The sequence below is a fragment of the Micromys minutus genome (assembly GCF_963924665.1).
Source record: "Micromys minutus genome assembly, chromosome: 27".
Taxonomy (NCBI): domain Eukaryota; kingdom Metazoa; phylum Chordata; class Mammalia; order Rodentia; family Muridae; genus Micromys; species Micromys minutus.
This window is the reverse complement of record NC_137962.1, coordinates 21,382,385-21,398,970: the sequence shown is the minus strand read 5'-3', so window position 1 is coordinate 21,398,970 and position 16,586 is coordinate 21,382,385. Positions and strand designations below refer to the sequence as shown.

Genomic DNA, 16,586 nt, shown 5'->3' with positions numbered 1-16,586 from the left:
CTGTTTCCTGAACCAAACAATGGATGCTAGGGAAGAGGCCAGAAAGGAGGAAGGGGTGGGACCACAGCTGTGGCTGGATGTTGAGGAATCCTGTGTTCAAGAAAACTGGGGTTTCAGAGGTAGACCTAAGGATGGGAAAATTCCACACAGGAGTTCCCTCTCCCCTCCCTAACAGCCCTCTTCCCTGAGAATAGACTTGCTTTGGATCCCACCTGTGGGCTGGAAAGTCTTAGAAAGTGAAGATGCCCAGGCTCCACTCCAGTGGGTGAGGAGTAGAGCATAGGCAGGGAGAGGGAGAGAGGCAGAGAGTGGGGGGGGGGGATAAAGAAAAAGAAGAAAAGATTGTGTGTTTTATTACTATAAATATATATGAATATGTGTGCTGTGCCTGTGGAAGCCAGAAGGGGGCACCAAATCCTCTGGAACTGGAACTAAAGACAGTTGTGAACTACTATTTGGATACTGGAAACTGAACCTAAGGCCTCTACAAGATCAGCAAGTGCCCTGACTACTGATCTGTATCTCCAGCCACAGTCTGCACCCTTTCCAGAGCCTCACTAACTGGCCAACTGTGAGGTGTCCTGGAACAAGATCTAAAAGACTTCAGTTTTGCTTTTGTTGTGGTCTCACTCCGAAGCAGGCTGCTCAATCTAGTGGCTATTTTAAAGTCACTAGAGATCCCAGAAAATTGGATCTACCCGGTTCCTTACTTCTCCTCTAAAACACACACGCATGCACACACCAAACATACAGGAGAGACCAACCTCTTTGAAATTGTCAAAGGCAGCAAGGATGATTTCATGACCTCCCCGCACCAAACACACAGCTGCCAGCAGCTCCAAGACCAGGGCTTTGGTCCTAAGAGATGAAGGAAGTAAACATCCAAGTCCCATCCAAGCCACCACAGTTTATGTCCTTTAGAAAGAAGATGGGAAAGGAATGCTTGTTCCCCCATTAGACTGAAGATTAAAAGTGAAGCCTGTACACTTGCCCTCCAGCAGGAGAGCCTGGATAAAGGACTTGTCAAGATAAACCAGGATCTTTAGATACCCGGGCATAATGAGGAAGGAATCAACACACCTTGGATTCTTGTTGTTGAGACTAAGTGCAATCTCATTGACAGCGTGGGGATGGGACATGACCAAGTTGAAGCCATACTGCAAAGGAGAGGATAAGAAGGGACCTTGATGGTAAGAAAGAAGAAGCCAGCAGGTCTCCACTAGCAAACTCGACTTCCACAAGCTGGTGCTCTGCTGTTTTGGTTGGACAGATAAGGCAAAGCATCCATGGCACGCATCAGCCCTTACCTGATAGTTCATGATGGCTCTGAGACAAAGGATGCAGACATGGACATCATCCTTCTGGCTCACCAGGCGGGAGTTCTTCAGGGCCCTTCGGCCAGGGAGAGTACTGTACCTGGGGGATAGGGCCAAGTGATCAGGTGGGGACAAGGCTACTGGTGAAGATTAGACCACCAGGCTGCCCTGTAGAAACAGCAGAAATGGAGGAAATAAGACCTTGTAACGAATGCCAAGACAGCCAGGGTGCAGATGGCGGTGAAGTCAGCCATTCACCTCTTTGGTGCAAGCCTTTGTTGGCAACTGCCCAGGACCCCAGCTTTATATTCTGCTAAAATCATGCTAAACCCCAGAGACCTCTGAAATACAGAATTGTTTTGAGGACTTTGTAGTCCTTAGGGTAGGTCACAAAGACATGCATCTGAGATTCCCTCCTCCCTCATTTAGTTACATCTCTGGCACATTCAGTGGGGCAGGAGAGTCTGTGCTCATCTCATTCTGAAGTCTCCACGGGCAGAGCAGACCTACACAGGTCTTATGAAGGCTCAGGGCTATGCCTGGCTTTGTATCATCTCTCCACTACCTTAATGTTTTATGAGAAGAGCAACACATACAGAATCTGTTCCTGCAAGATCAGAATGGTGAGCAGTGTCCATGATACAAAATCCAAGAGAAGAAGAACCATGAGAGAGACATAGGCCAAAGGAAAGGCTACGGATCTATAAGGACAGCCTCTGAGTAATGGGCTCTCCGAAATGATCCAGTCCACCACAGGACTGCTCTTGCGAAAGCACAGACAAAAGAAGGCATCACAACTTTGGAGAGAAAGGACCTGAAGGGGAAAGGGAAGGGAAAGGAAGAAGCCAGCAGGTAGCTGGGCCTGTTCTCTAAAAGCTGCTGGGAAAAGTGAGTTGGGGGGAAAATGGGTGTGGGCGCAGGAGCTGAACTGGCCAGTCAAGCCCAAGCCCTGCCCAAGGTCAGGAAGGAATGGCTAGGAGAGAGTAAGGACTGGGGGAAGGGAGAGCTAGAGCATCAGGGGGTAGCATAGCTGAGGACCATGTACTTACCCAGGACAGACCGCTGGGCAGTCAGGGAGACAGAGAGGACAGATCAGAGACAGGCGAACAGGCAGAGGGCAAGAGAGCTGAGCCTGGAAGCAAGAGTGGAGGGAGGAGCATAAGCACTCACCGGGTCACCAAGACCTGGGCTGGGGTGGGAGGCAGGTGGGCAGAGTAAGCGCGCACATACCGGAGCACGGACTGGCGCGCAGAGCGAGCGAGGCTGTTGGTGAAGGGGGCCGACAGGGCGCTGGGCGGTTGCAGGTCCTCGATTGACCTGCTCCAGGACCGGAGCTTGTCAAATGCACCATCATCACCACTCTCCAGACCCTCAAAGTCAAACCTAGAGCATGAGAGGACACACATGCGCGCACACAGGCACATATACAAGAGAGATTCTGTGCCAAGCCCCCAGCAAGCCCACCTCCCCCTCTTCAAGCCTCCGTGGCAAACAAAAAGCAGGGCAGCAAGAAGAGGAAACAGAATTAGGCATCAGAGACCTGATCCTGGTTGGAGCTACCGACGTAAGACAGAGCAGAAAAAAGGCTTGGACAGTTCTAGGAGAGGGGAATCTGAAGGCTTCTCCAAGGCCCAAGGGCTGTGGGGACTGGCAGGCTTCCTGTGTTCCTAGCCTCAAATGACATCTCAAATCACCGTGACTCTACTTAAAAAATCTGTTTCAAAGATAATGAATGGAGGGAAATGAACCAATTTCAGGTCTTGCTCAGTGGCCAATGGCAGAGGCCAAAAGACTCAGACCATGCTAAAAAGTAGCCCAGGTCATCAAGAACTGGATAAGTCTGAAAGGAAAGAATTGGGGCCCTGAAAAGTCAAATTGGTCCTTGAAGCTCCGCAACTACACCTCTTGTCTCACCCTACCAACTGGCCTCTGTGGTTTGACTTGTCTCCTGCCAGGCCAATATGCTAATAGGTCTTAGTGAGTTACACCCCAGGCCTAGCCCTTTTAATGGCAGGCTTTTTATGACTGAGGCTTCTATGTCTTCCTCCTCAGCTTCAGCTTCCCCAGAACTGTGAGCTGAGACTGTGAAAGAGGGAGGTATTTCTGCCCCTGAGGAAGTGAGTATTGTTTTTAGTTACTGCCATAAGTAGTTGTGTCCAGAGCAAAGAGGTCAGCTGAGACCACACAACACTCAGGGCCTTTTCTTACATCCCTGCTCCCCCAGAGTGCACACCTTGAAAAGCAATCTCCTCTCCTGTCCCTCCTGCTCTGTATCCTCTAAGAACTAGGACACAGGCTTTTCCCCATAGGACATCTTGCCCATTTTGAATGCCCAGTGCCAAAGGCTGGGGCTTTCTGGAACAAGGGATACCCACAGAGGTGAAGCTGCAATGGTCAGGAAGAGTCCTGACAGCAGGTGGCATTTAACAGGGTGATCCAGCCATGGTCTCACCCTTTCCTCTCGAGGCCTTCCAAAACACTGTCTCATTCTCTGGACTCTACTTTCGAAGGCACTAACTGACTTCCCTGGACACCAAAGTGTAGTCTTGGTTTGGAGCAATGGAACTGTTTACTTTTCCAAGAAAGACAGGCATATTTGGGAAAATGATCTGCATCTTTTTACTATAAAAGTTCTGAACTAAAAATTCACTTAAGCAAAAGTTTCCCCATTTCTTTCTATAAAAAGATCATTTAGAGGGACACTCGGTCTATAGAGGATGACTGGGAAGGGGGATGGGAAGCTGAACCTGGGAGGACCAAGAAGAGACACAAGGGCAGGGACAGTGGAAAAGCAAAAGTTTAGGCAAGGTCCAAGACTCCAGACCCAGATTTCTCTAGACTAGGGATTTTAGTTTGGGACCCATGGGAAGTTGAGGGCAAAACTGGGACCCGTCCTCCTTAGGCTGACCTGTCTAAAGTGTAAGCCTTGCATATGTTGCTAACTTCATTCACTATCACAGTCAGCCTTCTATGTCCAGAAATTATAGGCAGGCTTATCACCTGGGTAATAACAGCCAAGTAGCCACCAGAGGAGGCCTAGTCTATTCCAAATGCTAAGTGGGATACACACCTTCCCATCTAATCTGTTTAGTCAGGACAAAGGTGCCTGAGGTTCCACAGACCAGCTTTGACTCCAAAAGCTCTCATCCACTGCACCTCGCCATGCTTGCTAACCAAGGTCACGCTCACTGGCCTTCCTCAGCAGCGGGCCTGTAGTAGTTCTCTCACATCTCGGGGCCCAAGCTGCCTCAGGAAGACTCAACATTGTTGAAATTATTAAATCCTACAAAGCCATCTCCCGGAGGAGCCAGGACATTTCCTTGAAGAGCCTGTAGCTTGGCACTTAGATCACTTGGCTTCTGACTCCAAGCTTCCCTCCATACTGTTCTCCTCATGCTCCCCTGAAACATGTCTTCCAGTCCAGCTAACTTTCCAATCCTTGCTGACTCCTGCTATTCCCCTGTCTTGCCTGCTTACTTCTGCAGAAACACTTGAGCCACTCCCTCCTGTTCCGGGATGCCCGTCCCACCTTCTCTGCTGGAATCTCACTCGTCCTTTTTCTTTCCCACTACATTTCCTCCCAGGATAGAAACCGAAGCCTCAGCCTCAGCCTCAGCCTCAGCACATGGCAGGCAATGTTCTGCTGGTCTGTATTCCCAGCCCGCACTCTTCTTCTAAATAGACTGGGACTGTCTGCTTCCCAGTGAGTCCCCAACCTTAGCCCTTGTGGTACTTACATGACAGAACACTGGGCGAATGATAGGTAGTCCACCAGCACATCCAGGCCTTTGTTCTCGTCATTGAGAAACTCCCTCACCCACCTGCAGATACAGGAACCACAGTGGATGTAGTATGTAAAGTGGTTTGGTTTGGTGGAGGGTTCTGACCCAGCAACCTAGTTCTCAACAAATTTACTCTCTCCTGTATGCTGCTGGAACCTACTAACAGGCTGAGAAAATCCTGAAAACCAAAACCTATGACAAGTCCATTTGTGATTATGCTGCCAGCCTGGACTTCCTACCGGCAAGAGAGCCAAGAAATGGGAAAACACCTTCCAGTGCCACTCAGGTTCCAGCCAGTTTCTCCTTGTGGGCCAGGTTATAACCCCATTATTTCCTGTGTCCCTTTGATCTGATACAGTGCTAGGCACGAAGTCCTTTCCCACCATGAGCTGGAAGAACTGGGGAGCCATCCAGAGCATTCACCACTCACAGAGCTGTGTCTGAAAAAGCCAACAAGTCCCTAACACTATAAATCTCAGTCAAAATGAGCCTTACAGGGCCAAAGGGCTCTCTACTGAGTTCAGTCTTGAGAAGCCATGAACAAAGATGGTTGTGGGAGTTCTGTGTTCAATTGGAGTGAGTCTGGCAGAACCAAAAAAGCTTGGGGAGCAATTAGGAATTCAAATTCCAGTACGGCATGACTCCCCCAGTCAGATGACAATGTGGGAAGGAAGTGAGCAGACAGGAGGACAATGCTCTAGGACATTTTTGCTTTCCTTTTGGACTATGGAATAAAAGTGAAGAACAAATTCCCTCCGAACTGGTGGGAGTTGTGACAGGTTTGTTTCAGTGCAGAAACATAAACCCCTCAGGATAGAAGCCTTGTTCTCCTGGGTACACTAGTCCCTCTGGAATGTTCATAGAACTACATAAACCAGCTGTGTCCAAACTGCCCTGCAGAGCTGTGTTTACCCCACAGCTGCAACACCAGCTCCATCCTGGCGAGCCACACCCGAAGCTGAGAGGCTGGCGCTAGAGCACCAGGCCTGGCTCATTTGCCAGCAAAGCTCCAGCTAAAGCTGACACTGGAGCTGCCTCAAGTTAGCTTCCTCTCTGGGGGCCGACAGGCCTCCCATTTCCTGTCTGTCTGCTCTCCAGCTCCCCACCCCCTTCTCATTTCCTGTCTGAGTCTACACTGCTATTTTAGGGATCCTGACACTTTGAGGGGAGGTTAAAGGGCACTCTGACAAGGCAGAAAACCAATACAAACCACGAGATTTAGAGGGCCCTGGAATCCTACTCGGGCAGCCTCACCCCAGAGCAAGAGACCCCAGACCCCGCCAACACTCACTCCCGCAGGACCCTGTCCATCAGGATGGAACAAAAGCAGGATCTCCATCTCACTCTGTCCTGGCCGCCTTCCACCCCTGACTAGCCTAACAAGCTTCCTGAAGAGAAGGATCTTGTCTTCCTCATAGAACTACCAGAGAAGCCTCAGATTAGATGGCACGGGCTTAGCCCTTCCCTGGGACCCAAGGGATGGGTCTAGACCTCAAACTTGTGAGCCAATGCCAAGAAGCCCTGGAGCCTGGGAACTATGCTGACCACAGGGGACTGTTTCCCTGTGGTCATCTTACTAAGGAGAGCAGACCCCCCACCCTCACACCAACTATAGCAGGACTTAGAGAAGATGGCAAGGCTGAGGAGAGGCCCTGTGGGGTACTCGGGACTCCCAAGTGGCACACACACAGCGTAAGTGATGACCTCTCCTAGTTTTCCTTCTGTGAGATTCTTAGGGGTGGAAGAGGCGGCACCCCTACCTGAAACTCCGTGGTCTTAGTTCACGGTCCGTTCTGCAGGACCACTCTTTTCAGCTGTTTCTTACTCTTGCTGGAACAGCTTCATAGGTTTGGCCACACCTTTCTCGGTGGCTTTCCATGTCTGGGTCACAGATGACTGCTGTGGAAGCCATGCTCCCAACACCAGGAACTGTCCCTTTCCTGTCCTCTCCTGTGCCACTTCCCTTTGAGTGCTGCTGCAGCTGGCTACATTCAGATATCCTCTCCCCCTAAAGAGCTCCTGGCTCATCAGGCCTGGGGGCAGACAAATAGGCTGCTGCCTTGACAGAAGAGGAAAAGCTGGTGATGTCATTGGCTCTTTCCACCTTACTCTCAGGGATGCAGGCTGGCATCTACCCAGAAGCCCCACTTCACCCTCATGGAGGCGGCACCCCTACCTGAAACTCCGTGGTCTTAGTTCACGGTCCGTTCTGCAGGACCACTCTTTTCAGCTGTTTCTTACTCTTGCTGGAACAGCTTCATAGGCCAGAAGCGCTGTGTTCTCCCTGAGCCTCATGCATCAGCCCCCAGCTTCCTCAGCAAGCTCTGGCTCCCTGCTCAGGCTAAAAGACTCACAGAGACCCTGGGGGCCCTCAGTGCACTGGCAGCAATAGGATCTGTGAGCTCGAGACATCCAATGCCTGATCCTCTCTATCTTACATCTCCCGTGCTTTAGGAAGCCTCTTCAAAGAAGTAATCTGTACACCAAAAAGTCTAAGTAGTCACCAATTAGGAACTAATTTCATTGTTTAATATCATACATTCTCACATCCCAACCTTTGCTGGGCCTCTCTTGGCCCAGTACCAGACCATAGGCAGACTCTGCTCTCAGCTGCTATGGGAATGTCTTCCAGTCAAAGCCACAGAACCCCAAGAGAGGCCCCAAGCTTGCCAGAAGTAACCGGTCAGCAGCTGGCAGAACGGAAGGGTAGAAAAGCCAGAAATGGCATGTCTAAAGCTCTGTGGAGCCAGATGCTATTCAAGGGACAACCTTGTTGCATGGCAGAAAGGATAAACCAACAAAGGGCACCCAAACCTGTGTGGGAGGCAATGCCTGCCGTCAGGGAGAGGCTGCTGGCAGACCTGACTTACCCAATGTGATTGGTGCGGAGTGAGATCTCCAGCTCCCTTAGGACTTTAGTTGACTCCTGTACTCTCCTCCTGAACTTCTGTAAATGGAATCTTTTGTCACTTGATGGACATCCCCTGTCAGTTATTTTCCTTTTCCTTTCTTTTTTTTTCCAAAACAGGGTTTCTCTGTGTAGCCCTGGCTGTCCTGGAACTCACTCTATAGACCAAGCTCGCCACAAATTCAGACCTCCCTGCCTCTGCCACCTGAGCGCAGGGACAAAGTCATGCACTACCATGCCTGCCTCCCACCTTTATCTATTTTTGTGTCTGAGTACTTTGCCTGCATGCATGTCTATGGACCATATACATGCACTGCCTAAAGGGGCAAGAAGACAACACTGGAGTTCCTGGAACTGCGGTTACAAGAGTTATAAGACACTGTGCATGCTGGGAACGGAGGTTGGATCCTCTGGGCAAACAGCACATTCTTTTAACTGTCGAGTCGCCTCTCTAACCTCCCTCCATCAACCCTGTCTGTTATTTGTCTGCGGAAGAGGTATGCAGCATCTTGCTATGTAACCCAGGTTGGCCTGGAACCCGTGGTCCTCCTGCCTCAGTCTAAGCGTATCACAGGCAATACACGACCAAGCCCAGCTGTAACTGTACACTATAAATGGAAGAGGCAGAGAAGTACAATTACCCTCCAGCACTGGACAGTCACTTTAGGCCCCAAAGCCCAGGTATTCAACTCCCATTACTCAAAAATCAATGTCAAAATACTTAACCCCAAGGCAAAAGGTTTGTGCCCAAACCCACAGGACTATGAAGGGCAGCAAGACAGCGACTTTCCGCCATATACTTCACCTTCCGTGTTACATTTGGGTCCAAGAAGCTCTGGAGTTTCTGGATATAGGTGTGGGGAGGATTCTTCACTTGAAATCTTTCCTGAAAGGAAAATGCTCACACTTACGCACACAGGAACACAACATTCATAGAAGGCACTAAGGAAGCAGAATGCTGACAGTGTTCAGTTTGAGGAAACTTGGGCCTCCAGTTGTCACCTGTCCTTTAGTGTCATCCAAACCCTAAGTTCCCGTCCTTAACGATTCTTAGGTATGTCCCACCTATGCTGTAGTCTCCTCTCTCGCTCAGTGCTCCCCAACACCTAAAGTGCTTTATGTCAGAAGCTATTTTAAGAGTCTATTGCTTGCTAAGCTGCAGAGACTACAGAGCTGTGATTAGTACCTAAGGCAAATACGTGACTGGCTAACTGACAGTTAGGAAAGCCACGGGGAGGGGAGCTCTGCTTCAGGGAGTCTCATTTTTGTAGTTCTAACCTCTACAGCTGGGGCTCAACTAGTCTGCTGTGTTGCAGATGTTCAGGGCAAGTATGCCCCCCATCTGCTCTTTGTCCAGCAACCCAGTGACGTTCTCAGCAGGGTCACCTCTCAACATCTTTCTACACAGTGCGACTTAGGTCTACCCATGAGGAAACTCAGCAACCCCCCAGCATTCTGGTCCTATAAAGGCCTCCACAAAGAAGCTCTCTGAAGAGCTCAGGGGAAGAAACACATAAAGCCGTCTAGGAAAAGGACCAAAAAAAAAAACCAAACAAACGGGGCTGAAAAGATGGTTCAGTGGTTAAGAGCACCGACCGCTCTTCCAGAGGTCCTGAGTTCAATTCCCAGCAACCACATGGTGGCTCACAACCATCTGTGATGGGATCTGATGCCCTTTTCTGGTGTGTCTGAGGACAGCTACAGTATACTCATATACATTAAGTAAATAAAATCTTTAAAAACAAAGGACTCCGAGGAAAAACTGAAATTATGTCACCTAAAAAAGACAAAACTTATCTAGTAAAGAACTTTCAAACCAAAGGGCTGCTGGTTCTCCAAATTCAAAACTTATCGCAGAGCCCAAGGAAATAGGCCTTTTCTGGTGAGAACTTGGACCTCAGGACTGCTGCTGGCTCAGGGAAAGTGTAAGTCATGGTAGAAGTAGCTAATAAAGACCCGGCACCTGTTTGTCTTGGCCCAATCTGGTTGTGAGTTCTTTGAATGAAATCACCTTACACCTTATGCGGCGGTTTTTGTGAGACTGAGAGATTTCAGTGTGTGTGGGGCTCCTAATAGGCAACCAGCCCCCCAACATCAGCTATTATGGTTTTGCTCAGAGCCTAAAAGAAAGAACAGATTTGTTCATGACAAAGCTCAGCAATTGAGTGCTTCGTAAACACCATGCCCTTACTCTGTACTCCTTCCATACCTACCAAAAACAAGCTGAGCTCTGCAGTCAAAGCCTGTGACCTTCAAGCATGCAGACCCAGGCAATGAGTGTTGTTATATCTTGGTACTCCACAAAACAATGCCTTCTCTTCTCGCTCAGTTCTAAACACTATCCACGCAAGCATAGCTGCAGTCCTTGGCTACAGTGATATTTCAGAACCGAGCCAAGGGGATAGGGACACCTCCTCCTAAAAGTCTGTGGCTGATGGAAGCACCACCCCCACCCCAACTCCCCACTTTTTGTCATGTCTGGGCCAGATTAAGAGGGTCCTTCAACATAGCCTACAGGCCCAGCCACAATCCTGAGCTGGACAGATTTTTATGGGAAAACTGCACACCTTGCCCACAGCTGATCCTGCACAACCCACCATGACATCACTGTCCACTGGGCAGCCTCTTGGGACACACAGACTGCCAGCTTTCTCAGCCAGGCAGATGCAGACCGCACCTCCTGATCATGCCAAGCTCATACCTGGTCACAGATGAGATCCCACTTCTTCTCGTTGTCATACTGCCGCAGGAGCCGGGCCTTATCAGGAGGCAGGTTCATAGAGCTCTGGGGAGAGAGCCCGAGTTAACAAACAAGCTGTGCTCCCACCACACCCACACCTGGAGGACAGAGATGGAGCCCCTTCACGGCCGCTGCGAGGCAACGTGGAGGGAGGTACTTGTCCTGCCTCCCCACTGTAAGTGTCAAGTTTGGTTGAACAGTATTTTCCAAACTAAAGGACATGGAATCAATCTAGTGAGTCAAAATCAACCGTATTTTAGCTGTAAACTAATAGTGGGTGAGATGCTCATGAGTGAACTGCCCGCTACCGAGTCTGTCCTGAGTTCACTCCCCAGAGCAGAGAACCAACTCCTGCGAGCTGTCTCCTGACCTCCGAGGACATTACAGCACGGGTGCTCCCCACATACACAACATATTTACAAATGCAAACAAGATTTAAATAGAAGACACCAAGGTTCACTTCAAGTAGGAAGCATAGAAGTGTTACAAAGCCTTCTTTAACCTTCCACACATATGTCACGTGCACATACGTCATGCTGTACAAGGTACTACACATGCTGGGCAGCAGTGGCACACACCTTTAATCCCAGCACTCAGGAGGCAGAGGCAGGTAGGTCTCTGAGTTTGAGGCCAGCCTGGTCTACAGAGTGAGTTCTAGGACAGCCAGGGCTACACAGAGAAACCTTGTCTTGAAAAACAAAAATGATTCTATATGTAACATGAGGCACAACAAACTGGGAAAAAGCATACTATAAAAGTTACTTTTTTAAAAAGCCCCCCCCCATTTTTTTGCTTTGTTAACTATTTTAAAGTGTGTGTGTGTGTGTGTGTGTGTGTGCGTGTGTGGTGTGAATTAGATGCAAGTGAATGAGGTCACTCATGCAAACAGAACCACTTATGTACTTTTAGAAAACATCTATGAAACTTTAGAACTTTAAAAGGCAGTGGCAACTTACTTACTACTAATAACAAATCATTACCCTTCCATTTAACCATTACACTGTACTATCCAGACCCCTTGGGGCACCATAATGTACAATTCTGAAGGCTAGGCCCTGAATCATTTTATTTTGTTCATTACCATGTACTGAATGAATAGGTAGTACAGTGTAAGGAAGGCCTAAGTCTGCCTGTATGAGGTATAAACCTCCCTTCCCCTCCTGTGCCCCCTGTAGCCCTGCCTACCCCCTTCTCTTGAGTCAGATGTCCCCGGCTGTCATAACTGCCTTTGTTCTAAGTTACAGCTTTGCTTCTAACAGCAGTCTGACACTTTGATCAGATCTCAGCACCTGCACACCCCACCTGTCACTCAAACAAGATGCCCCATCTGAGGTGTTTCTGGAATGCCTTCCTCTCCCTCACCTTTCCCTGCTACTCAAAGAACCCAGCTTTCACTCCTTGATAGTCCAAACCTAACCTTGCTGGCTTCATTCAGGATCTCCAAGGACAAAACAGTCCTAGAAACAGGTGTTCTATTTAAGGGACCAACAGAGAAATCCTGAACTATTTCCTTCTTCGGTGTCTACCCGCCATGCACTTATCTCACGCACACCATCTGGACTCTGGCTACGTCCAGTCTCCTCCTCAACACAGTTATAGACAGAAGTCATGAGGAGCTGATGGTTATCAGGCCCCAGGAGCAGTGGGCTCAAGTCCTGGCTGAAAACAGTATATTCAAACACAGGAAGCAGGTTGAAGACTCCAGTTAGCATGTATGTACAAAGAAAGAATTTAGGGTCAGAGAAACAAAAATGGCCAGAGGAGAAAAGGTCAGACAACCTCATCACAACTTTCCCATGTTTCTGCCTGTTGCTGAGGAGTCAGCCTGAACTACACAAGACAGGCTGCAGCTTCCCCACAGCTGGGCAAGCATGACCCATCCCTCTGGAGCTGCTGCTTTGCTGGTGGCCTATATGTCTGTGTGGATTATAGAACAAACAGAGACAAAGGTCAAAGACAGATCCAGAACTGCCTTGGCCTACCCAGCTGAGGGGACAGGTTGTTACTGGCTGAACCTAAGAGAAAACTCAGCAGAGTCTCCAGGAACAACCCTGGCTCTTCTCATCCTGAGCATTATCACTGTCATCTAATGACACTACTTCCAAGTCTCCGCCAGGAAAATAATTCCCTACTTTTTCCTGAGGAAGAAAAATGCTAGTTATGCTGGCCTTTGGGGCGGGGAGGGGGTAGTAAGTAGGGGTTCAAAACAGGGTGTCTTTGTATAGCCATGACTGCCCTGGAACTCACTCTATAGACCAGAATGGTCTTGAACCCAGAGACCTGCCTGCCTCTGCCTCCTGAGTGCTGGGATTAAAGGTGTACACCACTACCTGCCTTTAAACACACACACACACACACACACACACACACACACACACACACACACACACACAAGCTAGAGTCATTGAGAAGAGAACCTACCTCTCAAGAAAATATCCCCACCCAGACTGCCCTGTCATTTTCTTAATGACTAATGAAGAAAGGTCTATCCCCTCATTGCCACCTTGGTCAGGTGGTCCTGGGTCCCACAGTAAAGCAGGCTGAGCATGGTACTAGGAGCAAGCCAATAAGCAGCATTTCTCCATGACTTCTGTACCAGTTCCTCTAGAAGTATTTTTGATACTCGACATAACTGTCATCTCTGACGCTTTTTGCCTCTGTCTGCTAACCTAGGCCTAGTCCTGGAAGCTTCTAACCTCCATACAATTGAATCTAGGCCTAGAATATTTTTCAGCCTCTAAGACTTACTGCTAAATAAGCTCACTCTTTCTTGTTCTTTCTAAACTCTGGCTGGCTGGTTCAACTCAGCTGGTCTGGCTCAAACTCTCCAGGCTGACTGGTTCAATCTGGTTTCAGTTTCTCCTGAATTGCTCTGCTTAGCCTCAAACTAACTCTAGCAATCTGTTCTGATCATCTGGCTCCTTCTGTCTTCGCCTGTGTCTAACTTGTTCTCTCTCTGTAACCTGTATCTGTACAACACTCCCAGGAAAACTGCCTCTTTTTCCACTGCACCTCAAATAGCTTCCCTTTCCTCTCTCTCGAGAGTTGGACATGTCCTATTCTGTGATTTGTCACTCTGTCTGCCGCTAGATTAGATATCACTTTCCGACATGGGTGCTTCCTTCGACAAACTAACTTTACCTTCATTGTTTAGGATTAAAGGTGTGTATTAAGGGCATGCCTGTATTGGAGGGAGCCTGCCCTGGCTTCCTGTGATGACGTACTATGGTGTGAAATGGTCTCTCCTCAAGTTGTAATTTGGTCATGATGTTCTGTCACAGCAATGGAAACCTCAGACCTTGCTACAGAATAGAAATAGTCTGCTGCTGCTGTAACAGACATCACATCCTGTCTACACTGACTTCCTCTTTTGGCCAACCACTGTGAATGGCGGCAGCGTCACATCTCCCTGTCAGGTGTGCTGGTGAGAAAATGACCCTCTGGGACTCCTATCTTAATAACACAGATGATTCATCAAGGACCCTCAGAAAAGACGGACCCACCCCTGCCATGTGGAAATAGGTGGAAAAGCATGAAGCAACCCTAACCAGAGGCCCATGTCCTATCTGGAGCTTCTGTGGCTTTTCTAGACACTGGCCCCAGCTTTCTCGGGGCCAAAAGTGCAATGAGAAGGAGATAAAGAAAAACCTGCAACCTCCAGCATTCTCACAGAGCAAAGGACTAACTGGTAGGCAGGAGGCACTAGCTAAGGCAGAGAACCAGGTTCTCTTCCTGCCAGACAAGAGCACGAAGACTCTTGTCTCCACCTGACAATGTATATAATTCTGTCCAATGTCCAGAGGAAGCCAACTTCCTGGCTCCTAGAGACATCCAGGGGTTAAACCTGGCAGGAATCTAGACTTAGTCAGAAGCTTGATCACCAGCATTTTCCTTCAGTGGTTCCTTGGAGACTGGGCTCTCAGAGGCAAGAGTTAAGTTCTTGCTAAGTCCCTGATCCAAGTGTTGCTGAGCAGAAAGGCAGCAGAGGGCACCAGCTGTGGGGCCAGAGTGCCCTAGATCCACTTGGGCTTGTCAGAGCCTCAAGCCCCACAGAGCTTACTCATCAAGCTAATCTTATCACCTCAGAGGGCTTTATGCACATCAGATGAGCAGTTTACACCTGCACACATCTGGAATATGATGGGCACTAGCAAAGTCCACTTTCCCCCTAGAAAGCCTGTGTGGTATTTGGCATCCACACGCCTGCCCACTTGCTTCTGGGTTGTCTGTTCCTATTTGTCCTTCAGCAACTGCTTCTCAACACTGAAACTACAGCATAATTCTTTGAGGCCCCTTTTTAATCTCTCTTTGATTTCCTTTAAGACTAGAAACAATTTAAACATCACCACCTTTGGGAAGGGGAGAGACACCCCCCCCCCACTCTCAGGGAGGGAGAAAGATAAATCAGAGCCAAAACAGTCATGATCGGAGATAAGAGAAGGGGAAGCTGAAACCACATTGAGAGCAGCTCTGGATTCTAATCTCTAGGTCAGTGTAACCAGCAAGATACCTCATAGACAGGGCGACAGACAATGGGAGAAACTGAGGCAAAGATCTGATGCTTCTCCAGCAAGGCTGCTTGCTCTGCCTCCCTTCCCGCTTGGGGGCCTCTGTTAATAAGTGGTCCTATTCCTCCATCAAGGTCTCCTTACTTCCCCCAACCTGATCCCTGTTCACTTCAGAAAAGCTGGGAAAGAGGACTGGGGATCTGCAGAGGCTCCCTTCCTCTGTCTGCCTTGCACCCCTCATTTCTTTCCCACTGCAGGAAAAGGGAAATGCTACATGCATGACATTTCCTTAAAAGCTGCGTGCCCACTCGGGGACTCGCCACTACTCTGCCGGTCTTTGTGAGCCAAGCCTGGGGAAAACCCAGCATAGAGAGCTAGGAAGCGCCCAAAACGCCCTGCTTCACTGCTTCTCCTCGTCTCAGCAGAACATGGCACATCTAGGAACAGACACAAAAATGGTGTATCTCCTATAGACACACTAGAAACATCAGAAACCTCACCTGGAAAGCTACAAATGATATCTAGTCTTAGCAAAAACTAGAGTCAGTGATCTTACGAACGTCTTCTCTTGAAGACCCACATAGTTTTCCAAGATGGACACTCCAGGCCTTGTGCTTGGGCTATGGGGTGGAGATTTCTGGACAGCGGAGTCTAGAGCCTCCCTGTAGGCACACAAAGTGCTTTCCTGGGTACCATGTGCTTCTCAACATGCTGCTGTGCCCCTAGATGCAGGTGCCCAAGGCCTCCCTGGCATCTGTCCATGAACACAGTGGACAGATGAGCAGAGGTGGGACAGGGTGAAGAAACAAAAGCTTGGAAGCTGAGGCGGCAGCAGCAGGACTTGACACTGTTCCCAGCCTGTACGCCTATGAGATCCCCACCTCACCAACCAAGTCATCCCCAATGCTAGTGACAAAGCTGGCAAAACATGGCTCGAAGGCCCCTGACCAGGCATAATAAGACAGTGTTTGGAACAGCCCAGTCAGCCTTCATCGCGTCCCCATTGATGGGCACAGCTGGACCAAAGGATGAGAACTCAAGAGGTAGGAGGCATCAGCCCCTCCTACCTTGGCCCCCTGGCGACCAAAGTCAGCCCTACTGCAGTAGCAGCTCCCAGACAATGAGAGCTATTTTCAGCCAGTGCTTTAACACAAGCCAGCTGGCCAGTGTGCTGGGCAGGAGTCCTCCACCCAGCCCGCCCAGACAGCGGGCGGCCCGGCCAGCCCCACCCGACCCATGCTGCTGCCACCTCTGCATTACTGTTTATCTCACTGCTTCAGCACAGCCCCTCCCAACACCCCCCAAACTGCGGTCCTGTCAAAAGAAACAAAT

General features: G+C 49.3%; 1 protein-coding gene across 3 annotated transcripts in view; it reads right to left on the bottom strand.

Annotated features, from left to right (window-relative positions):
- FMNL3 (formin like 3) overlaps window positions 1–16,586 on the bottom strand; it is a 50,933-nt gene that overhangs the window by 9,272 nt on the left and 25,075 nt on the right. Inside the window, exons 2-9 of one of the 3 annotated variants that reach the window (XM_080939097.1) lie at window positions 10,708–10,791; window positions 8,812–8,892; window positions 7,969–8,045; window positions 5,054–5,137; window positions 2,547–2,699; window positions 1,308–1,416; window positions 1,081–1,157; window positions 765–858 (exon numbers count right to left, since the gene is read on the bottom strand). In XM_080939097.1, the coding sequence (XP_080795223.1) occupies window positions 765–858; window positions 1,081–1,157; window positions 1,308–1,416; window positions 2,547–2,699; window positions 5,054–5,137; window positions 7,969–8,045; window positions 8,812–8,892; window positions 10,708–10,791 (759 nt within the window). The remainder of the gene's footprint in view (window positions 1–764; window positions 859–1,080; window positions 1,158–1,307; window positions 1,417–2,546; window positions 2,700–5,053; window positions 5,138–7,968; window positions 8,046–8,811; window positions 8,893–10,707; window positions 10,792–16,586) is intronic. The other 2 variants (XM_080939098.1, XM_080939099.1) reach the window with 2 other exon arrangements.